At 47.2% G+C, this 22,727-nt stretch overlaps 1 protein-coding gene across 1 annotated transcript in view; it reads right to left on the reverse strand.

Annotated features, from left to right (window-relative positions):
• Positions 1-22,727, reverse strand: part of med13a (mediator complex subunit 13a) — a 125,070-nt gene that overhangs the window by 14,219 nt on the left and 88,124 nt on the right. Inside the window, exons 7-15 of the mRNA XM_038990169.1 lie at positions 20,856-21,018; positions 19,161-19,271; positions 14,916-15,680; positions 13,397-13,616; positions 6,214-6,244; positions 5,597-5,718; positions 4,586-4,676; positions 3,613-3,824; positions 3,143-3,351 (exon numbers count right to left, since the gene is read on the reverse strand). Coding sequence (XP_038846097.1) covers positions 3,143-3,351; positions 3,613-3,824; positions 4,586-4,676; positions 5,597-5,718; positions 6,214-6,244; positions 13,397-13,616; positions 14,916-15,680; positions 19,161-19,271; positions 20,856-21,018 — 1,924 coding nt within the window. The remainder of the gene's footprint in view (positions 1-3,142; positions 3,352-3,612; positions 3,825-4,585; positions 4,677-5,596; positions 5,719-6,213; positions 6,245-13,396; positions 13,617-14,915; positions 15,681-19,160; positions 19,272-20,855; positions 21,019-22,727) is intronic.

Below are 22,727 nucleotides of genomic sequence, written 5' to 3' on the forward strand. Positions count from 1 at the left end.
CTAGATTCAGCCGCGGGATGATTTTTTCTTGAACGGATGGTCGGGGGACGCAACAAATAATTTGTAGACTGCTTACATTTGTATAATTATGATCATGTCTCTCTACTATGCGTGGAAATACCTAGGAACATATTTCCCAAATTAAAATCGCTTGGAGCTGATTTCCTGATGTTTTTACAGTTTTTTATGTCCAACAATGAAAATTCAACAACAACAAAACATTGATGGGCCAAATAAAACCACCCGCAGGACAAATTTGTCCCGCAGGTCGCCAATTGGGGAACCCTGTGCTAGAGCTTAATTCAAAACAACACAACAAACCAGAGCTTGGGATACAGTAACACAACAATATCAACTAAACCTCCATTACACAGCAGAGGTAAACGACACAACAACTGTCAAGAGGGGGAACGGTTAACAAAAAAGCAGAGAAAAGTGGCTGCCTGGCTGTCTATCGGGGTACCCCAATGCCACTGCGGAAGGCGCTGCCATTTGAAGCAGCCCCTCAATGAGGGAGAAGAGTCTATTTTTGGGCCTGGCGAGAGGAGGAGAGCAGCTGTGATGAGAGCTAAAGAGGGAGGAGAGCACAGCACAGCCTGTCATACCTAGGCTACTTACATATGTGTGGGAAAGAAACAAATCGTGGCTGAACCTAAAGCAGTAGGACCCTGCCTCCTCCCTCTCTCTCCACCCCTATACAGTGAACTACCTTTGATCAGGGCCCATAGTGCACTATAAAGGAAATAGAGTGCTATTTGGGATGCAGCCCTTACACGGCAGTAGCGCAGGTTAAGTAGTGAGGGTCGTAAAAACAGCATGACCAGCTTATAGGGCTTTCCCATGACATCCTGGGACTTTACTGCCATTCTTAGCACTTTGCAAGGAACAGAGGCCCCATCTATACCCCCCTCTACCCAGACAGAGGAACAGCAAGGTCCAAATGTTTTACATCAATTGGCCGACGTTCTTATCCAGAGCGACTTACAGGAGCAATTAGGGTTAAGTGCCTTGCTCAAAGGCACATCGGCAGATTGTTTCTCTCCACCTAGTCATCCTGGGGATTCAAACCAGCAACCTTTCAGTTACTGGACTGCTGAGTGGCGCAGTGGTCTAAGGTACTGCATCTCAGTGCTAGAGGTGTCACTACAGACCCTGGTTCGATCCCGGGCTGTATCACAAGGGGTCCCATAGGGCGGCGCACAATTGGCCCAGCGTCGTCCGGGTTAGGGGAGGCTTTGGCAGGGGTAGGCCGTCATTGTAAATAAGAACTTGTTCTTAACTGACTTCCCTAGTTAAATAAAAGGTTAAATAAAACATGTAAATACTGGCCAGACGCTTAACCACTAGGTTACCTGCCGTCCTCTAAGCCCTTAAACAGGCATGCCCCAAATTATGCAGAGAGGTACAGCTATGATCATACAGCCATATATTAGGGAAACAGACCTGGTTTTGCCATTACTTGTAAAAAAGAACTTAAAATCACTCAATTGCCATCATATGGTAATTACACTACTAGGAAAAAGGTCCGCAATAACAGTACTACTCATTGGGAGTTTTTGTTTAGGAGGTCGGTAAAATGGTTGAAAATGATCAACTCCCTGGGATAGTGGTGCCAAGAAAATAACCTCTCACTCGACGTCAACAAAACAAGCTGATCGTGGACTTCAGGAAACAGCAGAGGGAGCACGCCCCTATCCACATCGACGGGACCGCAGTGGTTGCCGTACCAGGCAGTGATACAGCGCAACAGGATGCTCTCAATTGTGCATCTGTAAAAGTTTGTTTTAGGGTTTTAGGGGCCAAGTCAAATTTCTTCAGCCTCTTGAGGTGGACCATTTCAGATCGTCAGTGATGTGTACGCCGAGGAACTTGAAGATTTCCACCTTCTCCTGCACTGCCTGCAACCACATGGCTCTCCAGATGGTGGTGCGGTCTGGCCAACGCATCACTGGGGGGCAAACTACCTGCCCTCCAGGACATCTATAGCACCCGGTGTCACAGGAAGGACAAAAAGATAATCAAGGACATCAACCACCCGAGCCACGGCCTGTTCACCCCGCTATCATCCAGAAGGCGAGGTCAGTACAGGTGCATCAAAGCTGGGACCGAGAGACTGAAAAACATCTTCTATCTTAAGGCCATCACACTGTTAAACAGCCATCACTAGCCGGCTACCACACGGTTACTCAACCCTGCACCTTAGAGGCTGCTGCCCTATATACATAGACATGGAATCACAGGCCACTTTAATAATGGAACACTAGTCACTTTAATAATGTTTACATACTGCTTTACTCATTTCATATGTATATTCTGTATTCTATTCTACTGTATTTTAGTCAAAGCCACTCCGACATTGCTCAATCTAATATTTATTTACTTATAGATTTGTGTGTATCGTTGTGAATCGTTTTTAGATACAACTGCACTGTTAGATACTACGGCACTGTTGGAGCTAGGAAGACAAGCATTTCGCGACCCTCACAATTACATCTGCTACATATGTGTATGTGACTAATACAATTTGATTTGATTTGATAGACCAGGCTCAGTACTGAGGGTTAATAATCCTCACCTTCAATCACCACCATGCTTTCTACACTCATCTCCTCTCCTCTCAATCAGCCATGCCTGAGGAATGGAACAGGCTCCTCAAGGGGTAGGGGGATAAACCCAAGTGTGTGTGTGTGTGTGTGTGTGTGTGTGTGTGTGTGTGTGTGTGTGTGTGTGTGTGTGTGTGTGTGTGTGTGTGTGTGTGTGTGTGTGTGTCTGTGTGTGTGTCTGTATCGTCTAAGTCTAAATTACACTGCAGCTTCAGTATCCCTCTGCACAGATGAGCATTACGAATTGTAAAAAAATCCTTGGAGCAGCTGGGAAAGTCTCCATTGGTTCCACAGGCTTTAGAAGCATAGGAGAGGGTCCTGAGACAGTCAGTTAGCCACGCAGACAGACAGCCCTCCCATAGCAGATGGGCCCCTAGCAGTTAGGCATTCAGACAAAACACATTGGTTATGAGTGGTTCATATAGAGATTGACTGATTTACTCTATCAGACAATTCAAATGCACAACCACACACCAATGCAATGGCAGGTGAGGAGATAAGTGGTTTCTGGACTATGCACTTGAAGGAAATATGTTTACCTGTCTTTGTTGAGGTAGGCCATGGAAGGCACATGGGGGTGGTTGAGCATCTCTTGTTTGCCCGCGGTGGTCCAGCTGGGCCTGTAGATGCACTCGTCTGGCATCTTGATGGGGGGCAGACACTGGCTGGGCAGGGTCTTGAGGGGGGCAAACATGGAGCAGCCCACAAATGCCTGGCACAGCTCTGGCTTGTACACAAACGAGAAGTCCTGAGGGGGAGAGACAGGGAGCGGTGGTGTATGACACTGGGGTTAGACCATGTGCTGTATGTACACTGAGGCTACAGTACTATGACTTCAATTGACTTTTTCATTTCACATTCATCCTTATTGTAACTCCTGGGCATGGTTAGGCTAGAAAACACCAGCAGTCCTAAGTTCAGCAACAGTTAGGTGATGCAGAGGAATTATCCATGACTCCTAATCAGGGTCAGATAGAGGGTCAAGTTGAAAATTAGGGGCCAAACCCACCTTGATTTCCTGTGGCTTGGGGCTGCAGTAGCCTTCCTCCACCTCGATCTTGAAGTATCCCCCAAGGGACGAGGTACCGTCCAGGTTGGTCATGCCCTGTCCGACCTCCAGGCCGCCATACTCCTTACTGCCCATGTTCATGGGAGAGTAGCCCATGATGTGCTGCTCCAGGCTGGGGGGGGTGGGGAACATCTGGTGCAAATCTGCCGAGCCTAGAGGTGACAGAGGGAGGAGAGGGGAAATATAGGGATAAATTAAGAAAGAGGGGGAGGGGCGTTAGAGACTAGAGAGGAATCAAGGTTCTCATTCAGTGACAACAACAAGTGAAGATCTGAAGTCTCAAAGGCAGCCATGGCTCAACAGGTACAATCAACAGTTTGACAGTCTAACTGCTGAGGCAACAAGCACCTTGTTTCACACACAAAGCTATACACTAGTCACATAGAGAGGTAGATAATGAGACTCTTGTTCCTGCCCCATGGCTCAGAGCTGTCTGTTTGGAGTGGAGCAGGGTCGCTCAGACAGCCAGTGACTTCTGTAGAACTCTTATCGCCACAAGGGGGCGCAGCATAGGTAAACAACATCTCTGGGCTGAGTAGGAGTGCTGATCTATGATCAGTTTTGCCTTTTGCCTTATGAACATAGAGACCTGATATTAGATCAGCACTCCTACTGAGATGCCTGATACATAAGGATCCTGGAATGCAAACATGTGCTAAGACTAGTGACTGAAGAAGCTTCATGCTTCATTAGTGAATTAATGAGTATGAACAGGCTTTGCTTTCCAAGTGTTATATTATGAGTTTCTACATGGGTTTGAGTTGCCTCAAGCACATTTTCAGCGCATCATACTTAGGCTGAGAAGTGGGGAAAGCTGATCTTGGATCAGTGCTTAGGCGTATCCTATCCCATAAGCATTGAGCTAAGAGCTGATTGAACAGACTGATCTGAGAGCAGGGAGAAGCAGGCTTACTGATGCAAGATACTGGGTCCAGAGTGGCTGGCTTTGGTTCCTTGTTGCCAAATTTATCACCTGTTCCATTCACCGCTCGTCTGGAACCAGGCTGTTGAATATAAACAAAGACATGGCAAAAATAAGATTCAAAACATTCAAAAGTTTATTCACAAAAACAACACACAAAATTAAATGACATGTCTCTATATATATTTTATCTCAATGAGACTAAACTGTATAACGTTTAATTTAAATGAACACAACATAAATCAATATTACACATTTTCTGAAACCCGAGACCAGTGACAGTCAACAAATCGATGTGATGTTAGTTCCACAACAACAAAGCCCCTGCAGTGAGGGGCTGGGGAACCCTGTTGGCAGGCCGTAACCCAGTGGTGGCATTGCAGCCCTCAGTGTGTTCTTGCAGTGTTGTTGGTGCCAGACAGTCTCAGAGGGGGCTGGACTGTGACTGTTCTGTTCTGTGGGGGCCAAAGTCAGAACAGAGCCCTTTGGAAGCCATCCATATCCACCTTTGGGGCGGGGGTTGGGGAAAGCCTTTTTGAATCAAAGCCGCGTTTACACAAGCTTTTGACAAATCAGAGTAGATATTTAGCCAATAATTGGGTAAAAGATCCGAATCAGTGTCTGTATAAACGTAGCCGATAACACTGTAATGTGTTGTAGGATGACATGTCAGCCATAGACACTGATGTACTGCATGCACGCAACATTCTGGCTCACCAACACACACACACACTCAGATGCGCACACACACACTTGCCAGGCGGTACTCTAGCTAATGGGATATTTATTGTGGTTTAGTGCAGCGGGCAGGCTGTAGTGCTGGCAGGCCCCAATGACCGCAAGTTCATCCTCCTCCCTCACACACACACACACACACACACACACACACACACACACACACACACACACACACACACACACACACACACACACACACACACACACACACACACACACACACACACACACACACACACACACACACACACACACAGTACTGACCGTGAGTTCGTCCTCGTCTGAGTTGAAGAGGTTGTCCAGGTCGTTGATGGACACAGCCAAATCTGTCTCATGGATCAGACTGGTGGAGGCAGTGCGTGCGTGTGCGGCTGCCCGTGCTGCGTCTGGCGGAGGGGGGAGAAGGAACACACACAGGGATTAGGTTGGTAACCCACCTGTAGCTCCCAAATATACCTTGACGTCAGAGGCTGTCAGTATTACATGTGGGCCTATTCCTGAGGCTGCATTCAATAGCTAGCACACATATATACGTGCTATAACACCCCAATAAAACACATCTGAACTAAGTCTGAATAAAACCTACTAATGCGTCTACATGCCTGAGGAATCTAGATAAGACTTTGCCATTACAAATCATATGTGGTATGAGCTACAGATACACCACAGTATGATGGCTCAGACTGATTGACTGCATTTACTGTTGCTGAGAGAAGCCCATGACAGACAGGTGGTAAGCTACAGTATGGTTTCACACCATCATCAAAGGCTGGCTTAGGCTGCTACTGCTGTCACTCGGGTAGGCTGTGGACCCAGGTAATATCCCTGTCATCTAACAGAGCACAGAGCTGCACAGTACAGCAGAGACAGAGGATCCTTACCATCTGACAGACCTGCTGCTCCATCCTCCCCCTGAGAGACAGGGAGAGAGAAAGACAGAAAGAGAGCGAGAAAGACAGAGACCAAGAGAGAGAAAGAGAAAGAGAGAGAGAGTGAGAGAGAGACAGACCAAGAGAGAGATCAATATTGTGCACAAAACAAATGCAAAGAAACAAAACCAATAAGATATAGCTGATCAAACACAATCAAAATATATTGATAATGGATAAAAGGCTATAGCAGATACAGTCTATATGAAACTGTTTTAAATACATTTTTACAATAAACACACAGTCTAAACCACATAACAAGAGGGACATCTCTTGCCTAAATGTAGAAAGTACACAGGTGCCTCCAGCTCATGAGAGCTGTTTCTGCTCTCTCAGTCTCAGTTGAGAATAGGTTATTTTTGGCAGACTTTAAAAAAATAGAGAGAAGAGAGAAAAGAGGGGAACGAACAAACGTCTCTGTACTGACTGTACTAATGAGATTTCCAGACAAGGCTACGAGTGTATGTGAGAAATGCCATGGCCTCCTAGGCCGGGGAGGGAGGGAGCCCTAATGCCACTACACTACGTCAATATCTCTCAGGGATTGGGCTGCGTGCTCTTATGGTTCTCTGTGGCTCAGTTGGTAGAGCATGGCACATGCAAAGCCAGGAATGTGGGTTCGATTCCAATTGGGGCCACCAATTCAGAGAATGTATGCATGTTTGACTGTATGTCATTTTGGATAAAAGCGTCAGCTAAATGTCATATATTATGATGGGGCCTCTGTGTACATGGCAGGCATACAGAGTCACACACACACAAGGGGTTGGGGCTGAAGGAATGGCATGTTCCAGTAGCCATTGATTTCATTACGCTCCAGGGGCTCTCTCTCTCTCTCTGTGTAAAGGACCTTTAATCTGTTTCCTTTGAAGGCCTGCTGCACTACAGGGGAAAAACGGCACAAGCAGCAAACAAAAACCTATGCCGCCAGCTAGCCCCTTATCAATAACTGACGCTTGGCTGGAACGCTGTGTTTGTATGGATGCGTTCCAGCCTTGCGTCACACTGCCCTTATTATTCCAAAACTGTCTGCATGAAAGAGTCCTCTCTCTCTCTTTCTCCCCATCTCCGGCCATTTCATCTAAAGGGGTCAGGCACTTATTCAGAAGATCCTGGCCTCTCAAACACAGCCATTTCAGTCTGTAAATCCAAAGAATGTGGATGCTGCAGTGACATGGCGACCTCATTGTAAAGCAGAGTAGAGGAGCCTGCAGCCACTGAACAACACACAGTTTAGACCAGCGATTCTATACTCCAGTCTGAACTTAAACGACTTAAACCAGTTAGAAAGTGTGTAGAAGTAATAATGAACTTACAATTTTAAATAATTAAATCTCTGAACAATTTCTCTTCAATCACAGTGTTTTCAATATAGAGCTATTAGCAGCGATAATTTTGTTGATTTTGTGGTCTCAAACCAGAGTTTATTAACATTTTTCATTACGAATATGGGCAAAATTTAAGAAGTGACAATGAAAGGTGGGAATGTTGTTCCCTTGTCGTATAATTGATACATTTACAATCAGTATAGCATTAAAAATAGTTTCAGATTGCATTTTGGTGATTCTTTTTTTTCGCAATGTGAATATTGGGTCACCCTGAGAAAACCTGGTTGAATTTGGGTCCCGAGGCAAAACCAGTTGAGAACCACTGGTTTAGACCTTAGACCAGCCAGTCAGTGTGATGTTCATATGGTGCCCCACAGTACAGCTCTACCAGAGACTACCCTTTCCTGTTTTCTCTGCTGCTACTGTACGCCCAGCTCCACTGCTAAGTGAGTGTACTGTTTTGTTTCATAGGCAGGGGCTCCCCCGGGGCTGCCGCACAGAAGAGAAGAAATATCACCCCACGCAGATAAGCACGAGATTTAATTTCACTCAACTTTCTAGAGTTTTACAGTTTTTATTTAACCTTTATTTAACTAGGCAAGTCAGTTAAGAACAAATTCTTATTTACAATGACGGCCTAGGAACAGTGGGTTAACTGCCTTGTTCAGGGGCAGAACGACAGATTTTTACCTTGTCAGCTCAGGGATTCGATGTAGCAACCTTTCAGCCCAACGCTCTAACCACTAGGCTAACTGCCGCCCCCAGTTCTAGAGTGAACACTATCAACGTTTCCCTTTACTCTGGGAATTGTGATCGAATCAACAGAATATAAGCCACTTTCAATGCAACATAGCGAAACAAAACGAACTATGCAAGACTGAAGTGTAACGTCCTGACCAGAGTTCTTATGTGTTTTGCTTGTTTAGTGTTGGTCAGGACGTGAGCTGGGTGGGAATTCTATGTTGTGTGTCTAGTTAGTCTGTTTCTGTGTCCAGCCTAATATGGTTCTCAATCAGAGACGGCTGTCAATCGTTGTCCCTGATTGAGAATCATATATAGGTGGCTTGTTTTGTGTTGGGGATTGTGGGTGGTTGTTTCCTGTCTCTGTGTTTGTATTCTGCACCAGATAGGACTGTTTCGGTTTGCCACATTTTGTTATTTTGTTCGTTGTAAGTGTTCACTGTTTTTGTTTAATTAAACATGTTGAGCACTGGCTACGCTGCGTGTTGGTCCGATCCCTGTTTCACCCTCTCTTATAGTGAAGAGAGGGAAGGCTGCCGTTACATTAAGTATGTAAAACGAACTATGTAAGAGATTGTGTTGTAGGCAGAGCGCATCGGAATAGGATTCTATTGCACTGACAGGCACGACTCAGGCCCATACTCTACACAGATCGGTGCGCCATAACCAATCACAGCTGCAGTAGGCCTATATGCAAATAGACCATTGCCGTATATGGATTTGCACCATTCACTCTGAACTGGACTGTTTTACAGCATGAGCGGTCGTGATTATTATGCGCTTGTTTTGAGATCAAAGCGAGAGCTGCATGTAGCCACATGTGCACATTTGTTCATATCCTTTGCTAGTTAGTGAGTTATTAGCCCAGTTATAGCTCATTTGTAGTCAGCAATGTAGGAGTGCTTCCTACAAGAGCACAAAACGTATGCATTTCTAGCCATCTTTGAAAAGCAAAAATAGCTTTTTTATGTCTTAAAGGGGCAGTGTTGTATTTTGAAACAGGCTTGAATGAGCTAAGTAGCCAATAGGCAAAGGGTAGCATAATTTGTCTGATTAATAATACATTTTATTTTGTAAAGTGGTTTCTTGCTTCAAACAACACAACATTTTCAATCATCTCCTTGTCTGAAGGATAAGTGGATAAACAGGTTAATGTCAAACCCTGCATGTTATTTCAAAATTCTCATGGAATGTAGGCCTACATTGAACACGACACATTGGCTGCTACTGGAGGCTGAATGAAAGAACTACCATTTTCATTTCAAATGTTATGTGATGCATTTTCTCAATTGTTTTTTATGGTAGACCACTCTGGTAGGCCTACATTATGATCAAATAGCCACTCTAGCCTACTTGGCCCTGTTAAAACTGTAACTTAAAGCGGGTACAGCCTCAGTGTTCCCAGTAAACACATGCCGGAAGTTAAACATAATTTTCACAATGTTCAAGTTTGCGTTCAGCAGGAAAAAACTTGAGGGAACATTGTTTCTAGTGGTTCAACTGGAACACGTTTGGAGCTTTGACAGCATGCCAACCTCCTGCACACACACAACTCAGCGGGATGGGACATAAGCCAATTTGGCAATGCCAAGAGTCTATGGCACGCACCCACTCATGAACACACACATAAAAGTGCACAAAACATAGGCCGTCGCTTTGCAGCGTCATCAATGCAGAGTGAAGCAGGACCAAGAGGGAAAGATGTAGCTGAGCTAACACACATACAGCCCAACTGATCAGCAGATTGTGGAAGGGCTCCACTGCACATAGTGGCCACTGGGGGACCTCCTGTATCAGAAGCAGCGCAGCAGTAACAGTACACACACAGTACAGTACCACACACACACACACACAGTACAGTACCACACACACACAGTACAGTACCACACACACACAGTACAGTACCACACACACACACACACACACACACACACACACACACACACACACACACACACACACACACACACACACACACACACAGTACAGTACCACACACACACACACACACACACACACACACACACACACACACACACACACACACACACACACACACACACACACAGTAGAGTACCACACACACACACACACACACACGCACACACACACACACACACACAGTACAGTACCACACACACAGTACAGTACCACACACACACACACACACAGTACAGTACCACACACACACACAGTACAGTACCACACACACACACACAGTACAGTACCACACACACACACAGTACAGTACCACACACACACAGTACAGTACCACACACACACACAGTACAGTACCACACACACACACACAGTACAGTAACACACACACAGTACAGTACCACACACACACACACAGTACAGTACCACACACACACACACACACACACACACACACACACACACACACACACACACACACAGTACAGTACCACACACACACACACACACACACACACACTCACACAGTACAGTACCACACACACACAGTACAGTACCACACACACACACACACAGTACAGTACCACACACACACACACAGTACAGTAACACACACACAGTACAGTACCACACACACACACACACACACACACACACACACACACACACACACACACACACACACAGTACCACACACACACACACACACACACACACACACACACACAGTACAGTACCACACACACACACACACACACACACACACTCACACAGTACAGTACCACACACACACAGTACAGTACCACACACACACACAGTACAGTACCACACACACACACACAGTACAGTAACACACACACAGTACAGTACCACACACACAGTACAGTACCACACACACACACACACACACACACACACACACACACACACACACACACAGTAGAGTACCACACACACACACACACACACACGCACACACACACACACACACACACAGTACAGTACCACACACACAGTACAGTACCACACACACACACACACAGTACAGTACCACACACACACACAGTACAGTACCACACACACACACACAGTACAGTACCACACACACACACAGTACAGTACCACACACACACAGTACAGTACCACACACACACACAGTACAGTACCACACACACACACACAGTACAGTAACACACACACAGTACAGTACCACACACACACACACAGTACAGTACCACACACACACACACACACACACACACACACACACACACACACACACACACACACACACACACACAGTACAGTACCACACACACACACACACACACACACACACACACTCACACAGTACAGTACCACACACACACAGTACAGTACCACACACACACACAGTACAGTACCACACACACACACACAGTACAGTAACACACACACAGTACAGTACCACACACACACACACACACACACACACACACACACACACACACACACACACACACACACACACACAGTACCACACACACACACACACACACACACAGTACAGTACCACACACACACACACACACACACACACACACACACACACACACACACACAGTACCACACACACACAGTACAGTACCACACACACACACACACACACACACACACACACACACACACACACACACACACACAGTAGAGTACCACACACACACACACACACACACACACACACACACACACACACACACACACACACACACACACACACACACACACACACACACACACACAGTAGAGTACCACACACACACACACACACACACACACACACACACACACACACACACACACACACACACACACACACACACAGTACAGTACCACACACACAGTACAGTACCACACACACACACACACAGTACAGTACCACACACACACACAGTACAGTACCACACACACACACACAGTACAGTACCACACACACACACAGTACAGTACCACACACACACAGTACAGTACCACACACACACACAGTACAGTACCACACACACAGTACAGTAACACACACACAGTACAGTACCACACACACACACACAGTACAGTACCACACACACACACACACACACACACACACACACACACACACACACACACACACATACACACACACACACACACACACACACACACACACAGTACAGTACCACACACACACACAGTACAGTACCACACACACACACACAGTACAGTACCCCACACACACACACACACACACACACACACACACACACACACACACACACACACACACACACACACACACACACAGTACAGTACAGTACCACACACACACACACACATACGCACGCACACACACAGTACAGTACCACACACACACACACGCACGCACGCACGCACGCACGCACACACACACACACACAGACACACAGACACTAACTTGAGGGAGAAAAAAAAAGCTCAGCAGCCCTTGTGAAATAAAACAAAATACAAAAAATCTATTTTAAACGTGCACGCTTCAGTAAGCCAGGTTGATTTGGCCTGTTTAAGCACCAGCCAGCACAGTGCCTCCTTCCCCCTCCTCCATGCCTCACAGACAGCAGACAGGCAGAACAGGGAGGCTGCCACTGCCAGGCAGCCCTCTCCCATTCCCATTCCCACACCCACACACTCCCCCCCGCTCTCTCTCTAGTGCTGGGGGCGTTTCCACAGCTAACAGGTGGTCTAGGTTTGAAAACAGAGAGAGACAATACTAAGAAAACATCCTGAGCCCACATGGCAGGGGAGGAGAATCAGAGTGAGAGAGGGGGCAGATAGAGAAGACACAAACTAAACTAAATGAGAGGGAGGAAATTTGAGAGGCATCAAATTATTTTGGCATCCCTCTGCTGGGATAATGTGAGTTGGAGCTGGTTTCCTGCGCAGTAGATTTGGGTGGGAATCCAGCTAGCGAGACATTTACAATTCAGGATCGCTTATCTTGTGACCCTTAACCGAACCCTTCCTGCTGCCTGAGACTAAAGGCGGTCACAAACAGTGGCATGTTGGCAGCAGCAGCAACAGCGATGGGAGGAAAGGATTTGCCGCCCCAGTTGATGGCGTTGTAACTTTAGCCCTACCTTGTGTTTCTTCCCGGGCTGGCGCTCGCCGCCTGTCTTGTCCTTCTTGTCGGAGAAGGAAAACTTGACGTCCCCGTCCTCGAAGGCGTACGGATCCACCTCAGGCTCGTGGTCATCGTCGTCGGTAATGGCGGCGGCCAGGTACTGGTTCCTCCGCTGGAGGTACATCTGCACGCGCTCCTCGGACACCTTCAGAGGCCGCTTGGAAGTGGCCATCAGTCTGGGTGTGGACAGGGACAGGGGGCAATTTATTAGGTCAGGCAAGGCCACAGAGTGCAGTCTATCAATAGTAAACCATCAACATTCATGTGGGGAGGTAAAGCAATGCCTGTCTCTTTTTCAATATAATCTGTGAATCATTGTGTTTCATGTGTCTGTGTTCTAATTGTTGATGTTGTGGTTGTTCAGATGTTACCAGACAGTGGGCCCTGCCGGGGGGGGGGTGACCAATGGGGAGTGAGCCAGCTCATGTAGGTCCTCTCTCTCGCTCCCTCCTCCCTCTCTCCGGCTCGGCTGTGATGTGAGGTGACAGTGCGCAGTGACCCAAGCCAGAGATTAGCATCCATTCAAAGCTATGTCCCTGCCGCCAGGATTACTCCCTCTCTCTCTCTCCTTCCATCCCTTCCCTCCCTTTCTCCTCACCAGATTAGCCCTGCTGTCCTTAGCCCTGTTCACAGCACTGTCCAGCAGCCATCCCTGAAATGCATAACCCCTCAGATACTTCCCAAGACCACCACTGCTCGACCCTACCTGCCTGCTCTCCAGCCCATCCTCCCTCTATCCCTTAGTCCAGCTCACCCTCTCTCTCCATCTCTCTCTCTCCATCCCTCTCTCTCCATCTCTCTCTCTTGCATCCCTCTCGCTCTGCTCCCTCGAGTCCACTTCTCTCTCTCGCTCTGCTCTCTCTAGTCCACTTCTCTCTCTCTCTCTCGCTCTGCTCCCTCGAGTCCACTTCTCTCTCTCTCTCTGAAGCGACACCTCTGCTCTGACATCAAGGCTTTGAGGATGCCACTGTCCTTCACATGTTCAGGGTGGCGAGGAAGGAAGAAGGGGGAGTTGTAATAGAGGGGCCCTGTGTGTGTGTTGAGGGGGTACAATAAGCTCTCTCCAGTCTGTGCTGCAGTGCTGGCCATGCACATTAGTGATGTATGATGTCAAAAGGGCACATAGCGAGAGAGTAACGTGCCGTATGCACTCAGCGCCACCAAACATTCAGAACATTCTGAGGCACGGGCGGCGAGGGGGAAGGGAGGGAGGGGGGAGAGGCCTGGTTGTGCTCTTTCAAAACACTTATTTTGTAGAATGTTGGAAGTCCTTAAAAAGGGGCCTGTCTGTCTATGTACCAGAAGGGAGGATTGGGTAGTGGATGGGTAGTGGGAGTCAGGGTTGGCTGCCTGACCAGTGAGGGGCATCTAGCACCCTCTATGGGCAATAGTAGCTGTTCAATGGGGAGATAAGGATGAATGGTGAATGAATGAATGAATGAATGAATGAATGAATGAATGGGAGATACACTCACTCTGTGACAGAAACCACCTCCTGTCCTCCCGAGGCCTCGTCTCTCTCCCTGTCCCTCAGCTTGTCCCCAGGCAGCGTTGGCGTGGGTATCTCGGCCTCTTTCCTCCTGGGTAGGTTGAAGAACCTCCATGGCGCAGGGGAGCCGTCCTCCTCCAGGTTTACAGCAGAGCCTACATACATGGTGGGCTCCAGGGGCTCTGAGGGGTAGGACGTGTGGGGGTGGTGGAAGTGCAGGGACAGGCCATCTAGCCTCCGGGGTTCCCCCTCGCCACCCTTCTGCCCCACCAGGCAGGGCTCTGGGGGTGGCTGGTAGAAGTGTTGACTGTGGGGGGTTGAGGGGTTCTTCATCGAGCCGTTCCCCGTCTCCTCTCCTCGGTCGCGCTCACAGGGGTGGGGGCTGAGGGGAGGGGGCTGGGGGGAACCAGTCATCTCTGAGGAAGAGCCGCCGCTACCCACCCCTCCGCCATGCAGCTGGGGGGGCTTGGTGACACTGTCAGAGGGGCGGAGGCCGGAGAAACCACCCCCCGCTTGCTGGGCCCTCATGGCTAGCCGCTGGCCCGCCGCCACCTCCGTCTCCTTGGTAACATCGTCGCAGGCGGTGCTGCGGTGGTGGAAGGGCGTCTGCGGCCTCTTGGTCTGCTTGTCACCCTTTTCGGGCTTGTCGCTCCCAGCCTTGTGCTTGGTGGGTGGCTGGGTGTGGGTGGGCTGGCCTGCTGACTGGGGCTGGCCAGGGATGCTGCCACCTCGCTGCTTCAAAGACTTATGCCTGGGAGGACACAGAGGAAGAGGAAGCATGCAAGACGTAAATAAACTAACAATAATATAATTTGTTAGCATTCGTGAACATTCATTAGCTCAATAACTAGCGTTGAGCAGCAACACTAATCTAGGGCAATCAATAACCAACAACAAATTGAATAAAGCTGAATCTGTGGGAGCCGAGTAGCAATTGAAAAGCACGGAATCAATTAAGTGAACAAATGAGTCCCTCTCAAATCTAATAAACTTCTCATGTCATGCTGATGCTACTCTTACAAACATCTTAAACTGATGTTATTATTCTGCACTCTATTATTCCCTAACCAAAACCATGCATTTCATCTAGAATAGAGCATTCCCCCATCGCTGAGTTCATTGGGGAGAAAACGAAGTGAAACCCTTCTGAACATGACCCAGGTGGTAGGGAGGCCTGTTTCTTGTTGGGTTTAAATGGCCTGGAACGTGTTGTGGTGGTCCCTGGCCCTCACGGCCCCTACGACACACACACACACACACACACACACACACACACACACACACACACACACACACACACACACACACACACACACACACACACACACACACACACACACACACACACACACACACACACACACACACACACACACACACACACTTTCCCCAGGCTTGGCCAGGGGAGAGCCAGCCACTAAGTTAGAACCAGTGTTGTTCACCTCTCATTTCACTGTAAGGGGACCGAGGAGCAACAAGTCCAAAGCCAGACTCTGATACTGACAAGTGGATGTGGGGGGGGGGGGGGTGCTTGGGGTCTACTCAGGGTCAGGTCAGCTGGGGATGGGTGTTGTTATTTGGCCGTTGGTATGTCAGCATGGTAACTGCAGGCAGCTCTTGTTGTCGTGAAGCAGCCAGCATGTTGACGGCTAAGCTAAGCTCTCCTTCTTTTATGGTGGGAGGGAGGGATCTATTGTCCTTCCCACTACCTGTAAGGATAAGAATGGAACTGCTTAACTGTCGGCAGGCAGAGAGTAGGCAAGTCGCAGCAAAAACAACACATGGAGTGGGTAAACACCATAGACTTAGATAGATGACTCATCTTTGTATCTGTCTCATTATGGCGTCTTTGCGAGCATGGGCAGCGCCATTGAGGCTACCTCCATTTTGAAGTAGTCAATGTTCTTCTTCTACTACTTCTGAGTTGGTAAACAAACTGAAGGGGTGCATAGTGCCATCTGGAGTGTGTTGTTTGAACAGGTATGAAGCTAAGGTTGGCAATTTCCTGCCATCTGCAGTTATGGAATGTTTGCTCACGAGTATAATTAATTGGCTGATCCCTCCTGATGACCTGGATTTTGTGATTTTTCCTTAACCCATAGCAAGTCCCACCTAGTTGAGTCCTCAATAGTGCTTCTCATGCTAAAACAGGCTTTACACAAACACACACCATTGTGCTGCACACATGGGGACTCCCTTTTCAATGTTACCTCCCATATGCTGGGTTCCCTCCAACCAAATAACATACTTCCCCCAGCTCTGTCCTCACCTCCTGTACACTGTCTGCCTGCCCTAACACCACCAGTAATAACAGACTTCCCCCAGCTCTGTCCTCACCTCCAGTACACAGCCTGCCCTAACACCACCAGTAATAACAGACTTCCCCCAGCTCTGTCCTCACCTCCTGTACACTGTCTGCCGGCCCTAACACCACCAGTAATAACAGACTTCCCCCAGCTCTGTCCTCACCTCCAGTACACAGCCTGCCCTAACACCACCAGTAATAACAGACTTCCCCCAGCTCTGTCCTCACCTCCTGTACACAGCCTGCCTGACCTAACACCACCAGTAATAACAGACTTCCCCCAGCTCTGTCCTCACCTACTGTACACAGCCTGCCCTAACACCACCAGTAATAACAGACTTCCCCCAGCTCTGTCCTCACCTCCTGTACACAGCCTGCCTGACCTAACACCACCAGTAATAACAGACTTCCCCCAGCTCTGTCCTCACCTCCTGTACACAGCCTGCCTGACCTAACACCACCAGTAATAACAGACTTCCCCCAGCTCTGTCCTCACCTACTGTACACAGCCTGCCCTAACACCACCAGTAATAACAGACTTCCCCCAGCTCTGTCCTCACCTCCTGTACACAGCCTGCCTGCCCTAACACCACCAGTAATAACAGACTTCCCCCAGCTCTGTCCTCACCTACTGTACAAGGCCTGCCTGCCCTAACACCACCAGTAATAACAGACTTCCCCCAGCTCTGTCCTCACCTCCTGTACAAGGCCTGCCTGCACTAACACCACCAGTGCGGAGCAAGACGCTCCCCCGATCTATTGTGAAAGTGCTCCTAAAGCAGAAACACACAAAGCAAACGCCCAGAGAGACAGCATAAAAGTGCAGAGTGTCAAGCATCTATTTCTGTGCGAGCTGCAGCGTGACGTGTGCTTTTGCGGCTGTGTGTGTGCACGTCTGTGCCAGGAGACAGCAGTGGGACATGCTGACTGCAGCCTTTCCCTTCAGAGAGAACACATGCTCGCACACACACAGGCACAGGGCTGTGATAATGTCAGACTGTCTGAGTTCCAACCCCAACAGAAACAGCCTGGCCACAGTCAGCCTCGCATCCACACATTAACTAGACGCAGCAGATCATTTGTCAACATTAGGCTCTACAGACACTCTCTCCCTTTTTAGAGCAGACATCTCCCTAAACAGGCCTTCTAGAGGTCAGACTGGCCCCTGGGTGTCAGCATCTGTGTCCCAAATGACACCCTATTCCCTACATAGTGCAATACTTTTGACTAGGGACCATGGCTCTGTTCAAAGTAGTGCACCATGTAGGGAATAGGGTGCCATTTGGGGGGGGACACTGTCTCTGGTGAAGAACAACGGCTTTAGCCCCACCAAGAGAATAAACTGTCTGAGCCACCAAAATAAAATACAAGCAGCCACTTGAACCCAGGCAGGGTTGTCACTTAACAGAGGAATAGAGATGAATGTCACACAGTACCAATCAAAAGTTTGGACACAGCTACTCACTCAAGGGTTTTTCTTTATTTCTACTATTTTCTACATTGTAGAATAATAGTGAAGACATCACAACTATGAACTAACACATATGGAATCATGTAGTAACCAAAAAAGTGTTAAAAAAGTGTTACAAATATTTTGGCATTCTTTACATGATTCCAAATGTGTTATTTCATAGTTTGCTGTCTTCACTATTATTCTACAATGTAGAAAATAGTAAAAATAAAGAAAAACCCAGGAATGAGTAGGTGTGTCCAAATTTTAGACTGGTACTGTACTTATTGACATTAAAATGCATCTCACATTTTAGACTGAAGTGTTGAACGCTGTTTTGTTGAGTAAGATTTCAATGAAAATGAGTCAACTTCCCTTAAAAGGCAAACTTTTAAACTAAAAGTATATCCCATTACAGAAGGCTTAGGGCGCAGGTCCCTAACCAGAGATACTAACAAACAAACTGCATTGTTCACCTGGAGCAGTTGCAGTGTGACCTCTGTGCTGACTCTACAAAGTCCCAGGTTCCTACTTTCTCCATCAGCTCCTCCTCACAGGTCCCATTGGCTGTCGCTGAGAACTTACGCCTGGAGAAACACACACAACACATTATTTTTCTTAGTTATTATAGGCTACTTCTGTAAAATATTAATTTCGTAAACGAAGTGTTAACATTAAGGGTTTATTAACTATTTCATGTCAGTGGTGTGTGCCTGTTATTTGACAGACCTATTTGGCAAATGTTGAGTGTATACGTGTTAAGGTAAATACTGTATATATTCTCTAGGCCAGGTGTCCTGGAAATTACCACCAGGGACACCTGAAGTCAATATTAAATTAATCATTCTTTATTATCAGGAAGCTGGAGAGGATCCAACAAACTTAATGCACAATAGTACACGTCGATCGGGAGCTCTGCCGGGGCAGTCCCGTTAGTTCTTATATACTGCTTACACAGACAAGTTATACTTGGATGATTTAGCTTATTCATTATTCATAATTAATTCATCGTTAACGTTTGGTTCATGCATGTGACCAACACCTCACAAGGCTTCTTCTCTCCAAGCTGAGACCTTGAAACTGAGACACCCCTTTCGGTTCTCAAAACAATATTCTGGTCATACTGCCAAATTGCTTATACTGATAGTGAGGATTCCTCCCAGGCACGATCAATCAGTCACTTGCATGAACTCAGTCTAATTGGTTATAGAAAAGCACAAACATAACATTTTCCTTCACAAAGGGTTCCTTAACTGACGGCCCACGGGCCCAATTTGCCCCACAGTTTTCTGAGCAAAAAAATTATAATTATATTTAATATTTTTATTTTGGACATAAAATACTGTAAAAACACCAGCAAATCAGCTCCAAGTGATTTTCATTTTGGAAATATGTTCCAACGTATTCCCCTGCTGTCACAACTTCCGCCGAAGTTGGTTCCTCTTCTTGTTCGGGCGGCGTCCGGCGTCGCCGGTCGTCTAGCCATCATTGATCCATTTTTCATTTTCCATTTGTTTTGTCTTGTCTTCCCACACACTTGGTTTCAACTCCATCATTACATGTTGTGTATTGAACCCTCTGTTCCCCCCATGTCCTTGTCCGTAATTGTTTATTTGTAAGTGCTTGTGCACGTTATTCTGGTGTGCGACGGGTTTTGTACCTATGGTATTGATTGTTCTGTTTACGGTGATTTTTATTATTAAACTGTGCCGTTGTAACAGTTTTTGCTCTCCTGCGCCTGACTTCTCTGCCACCAGTACGCCCGCATAATAGGGAGATATATTTGATCATATACAATTGTAAGCAAGGTTTGAAATTATTATGTTTTAGTCAAATATTATATATGTCTGTGCTTCTTGAGGTCAATTTGCAATCTACAAATGATTTGTAATTATGTTTCGGCCCCCTGATCATCCGCTCAAGAAAAAAATTGGCCCGCGGCTGAATCTAGTTGATGATCACTGCTCTAGGCTCTGCTGAGTGTGTCTATGATACGGTAAACGTGTATGTGTGTGAATGCATGTGTGTGAGGTGTAGATATAGCTTTCCTGTCAGCTGTGTGTGAGCCTGTGCTCGTTGACAGTGTGTGTGAGCATGTGTTTGCGTGCGCCCTCGGTAGCAATTGTACTTGTTCTAGGACTTTGTTGAGAGTGTGTATGAGACAGACGTACTTGTTCTGAGCTCTGTTGATATTGCACTCCTGCCAGACCCTCTCCACCACCTGGCTGGCTAGCCTGCGAGGGATCTTCCCCTCGTGGTGACTGGTGCTGTCCACACTGAAGCCGTCCACAGCCGACGACATCTTCACCCACTTCTGAGCCGACTGGGAGTCCACTGGGAGAGGGAGGAGGTGGGAAGATAGAGGTTCTGAATCGTCTCACCGAACCACGAGTGACAATATATATTGTCCTACAATAACCAGCTTTGACAAGAACCCTCTCGTCCACTACACACTATATACAGTGAGGGAAAAAAGTATTTGACCCCCTGCTGATTTTGTACGTTTGCCCACTGACAAAGAAATTATCAGTCTATAATTTTAATGGTAGGTTTATTTGAACAGTGAGAGACAGAATAACAACAAAAAAATCCAGAAAAACGCATGTCAAAAAATTTAGAAATGTATTAGCATTTTAATGAGGGAAATAAGTATTTGACCCCCTCTGCAAAACATGACTTAGTACTTGGTGGCAAAACCCTTGTTGGCAATCACAGAGGTCAGACGTTTCTTGTAGTTGGCCACCAGGTTTGCACACATCTCAGGAGGGATTTTGTCCCCCTCCTCTTTGCAGATCTTCTCCAAGTCATTAAGGTTTCGAGGCTGACGTTTGGCAACTCGAACCTTCAGCTCCCTCCACAGATTTTCTATGGGATTAAGGTCTGGAGACTGGCTAGGCCACTCCAGGACCTTAATGTGCTTCTTCTTGAGCCACTCCTTTGTTGCCTTGGCCGTGTGTTTTGGGTCATTGTCATGCTGGAATACCCATCCACGACCCATTTTCAATGCCCTGGCTGAGGGAAGGAGGTTCTCACCCAAGATTTGACGGTACATGGCCCCGTCCATCTTCCCTTTGATGCGGTGAAGTTGTCTTGTCCCCTTAGCAGAAAAACACCCCCAAAGCATAATGTTTCCACCTCCATGTTTGACGGTGGGGATGGTGTTCTTGGGGTCATAGGCAGCATTCCTCCTCCTCCAAACATGGCGAGTTGAGTTGATGACAAAGAGCTCCATTTTGGTCTCATCTGACCACAACACTTTCACCCAGTTGTCCTCTGAATCATTCAGATGTTCATTGGCAAACTTCAGACGGGCATGTATATGTGCTTTCTTGAGCAGGGGGACCTTGCGGGCGCTACAGGATTTCAGTCCTTCACGGCGTAGTTGTTACCAATTGTTTTCTTGGTGACTATGGTCCCAGCTGCCTTGAGATCATTGACAAGATCCTCCCGTGTAGTTCTGGGCTGATTCCTCACCGTTCTCATGATCATTGCAACTCCACGAGGTGAGATCTTGCATGGAGCCCCAGGCGAGGGAGATTGACAGTTCTTTTGTGTTTCTTCCATTTGCGAATAATCGCACCAACTGTTGTCACCTTCTCACCAAGCTGCTTGCCGATGGTCTTGTAGCCCATTCCAGCCTTGTGTAGGTCTACAATCTTGTCCCTGACATCCTTGGAGAGCTCTTTGGTCTTGGCCATGGTGGAGAGTTTGGAATCTGATTGATTGATTGCTTCTGTGGACAGGTGTCTTTTATACAGGTAACAAGCTGAGATTAGGAGCACTCCCTTTAACTTCTCTATGATAGGGGGCAGCATTTTCAAGTTTGTATGAAAAGCATACCCAAATTCAACTGCCAGCTACTCATCCCCAGAAGATAAGATATGCATATCGTTAGTAGATTTGGATAGAGAACACTCCGAAGTTTCTAAAACTGTTTGAATCATGTCTGTGAGTATAACAGAACTTATTTAGCAGGTGAAACCCCGAGGACAAACCATTCAGATTTCTTTTTTTGGGGTCACTTTCTTTTCAATGGTTTTTCA

Source organism: Salvelinus namaycush, chromosome 3 (assembly GCF_016432855.1).
Source record: "Salvelinus namaycush isolate Seneca chromosome 3, SaNama_1.0, whole genome shotgun sequence".
Lineage (NCBI taxonomy): Eukaryota > Metazoa > Chordata > Actinopteri > Salmoniformes > Salmonidae > Salvelinus > Salvelinus namaycush.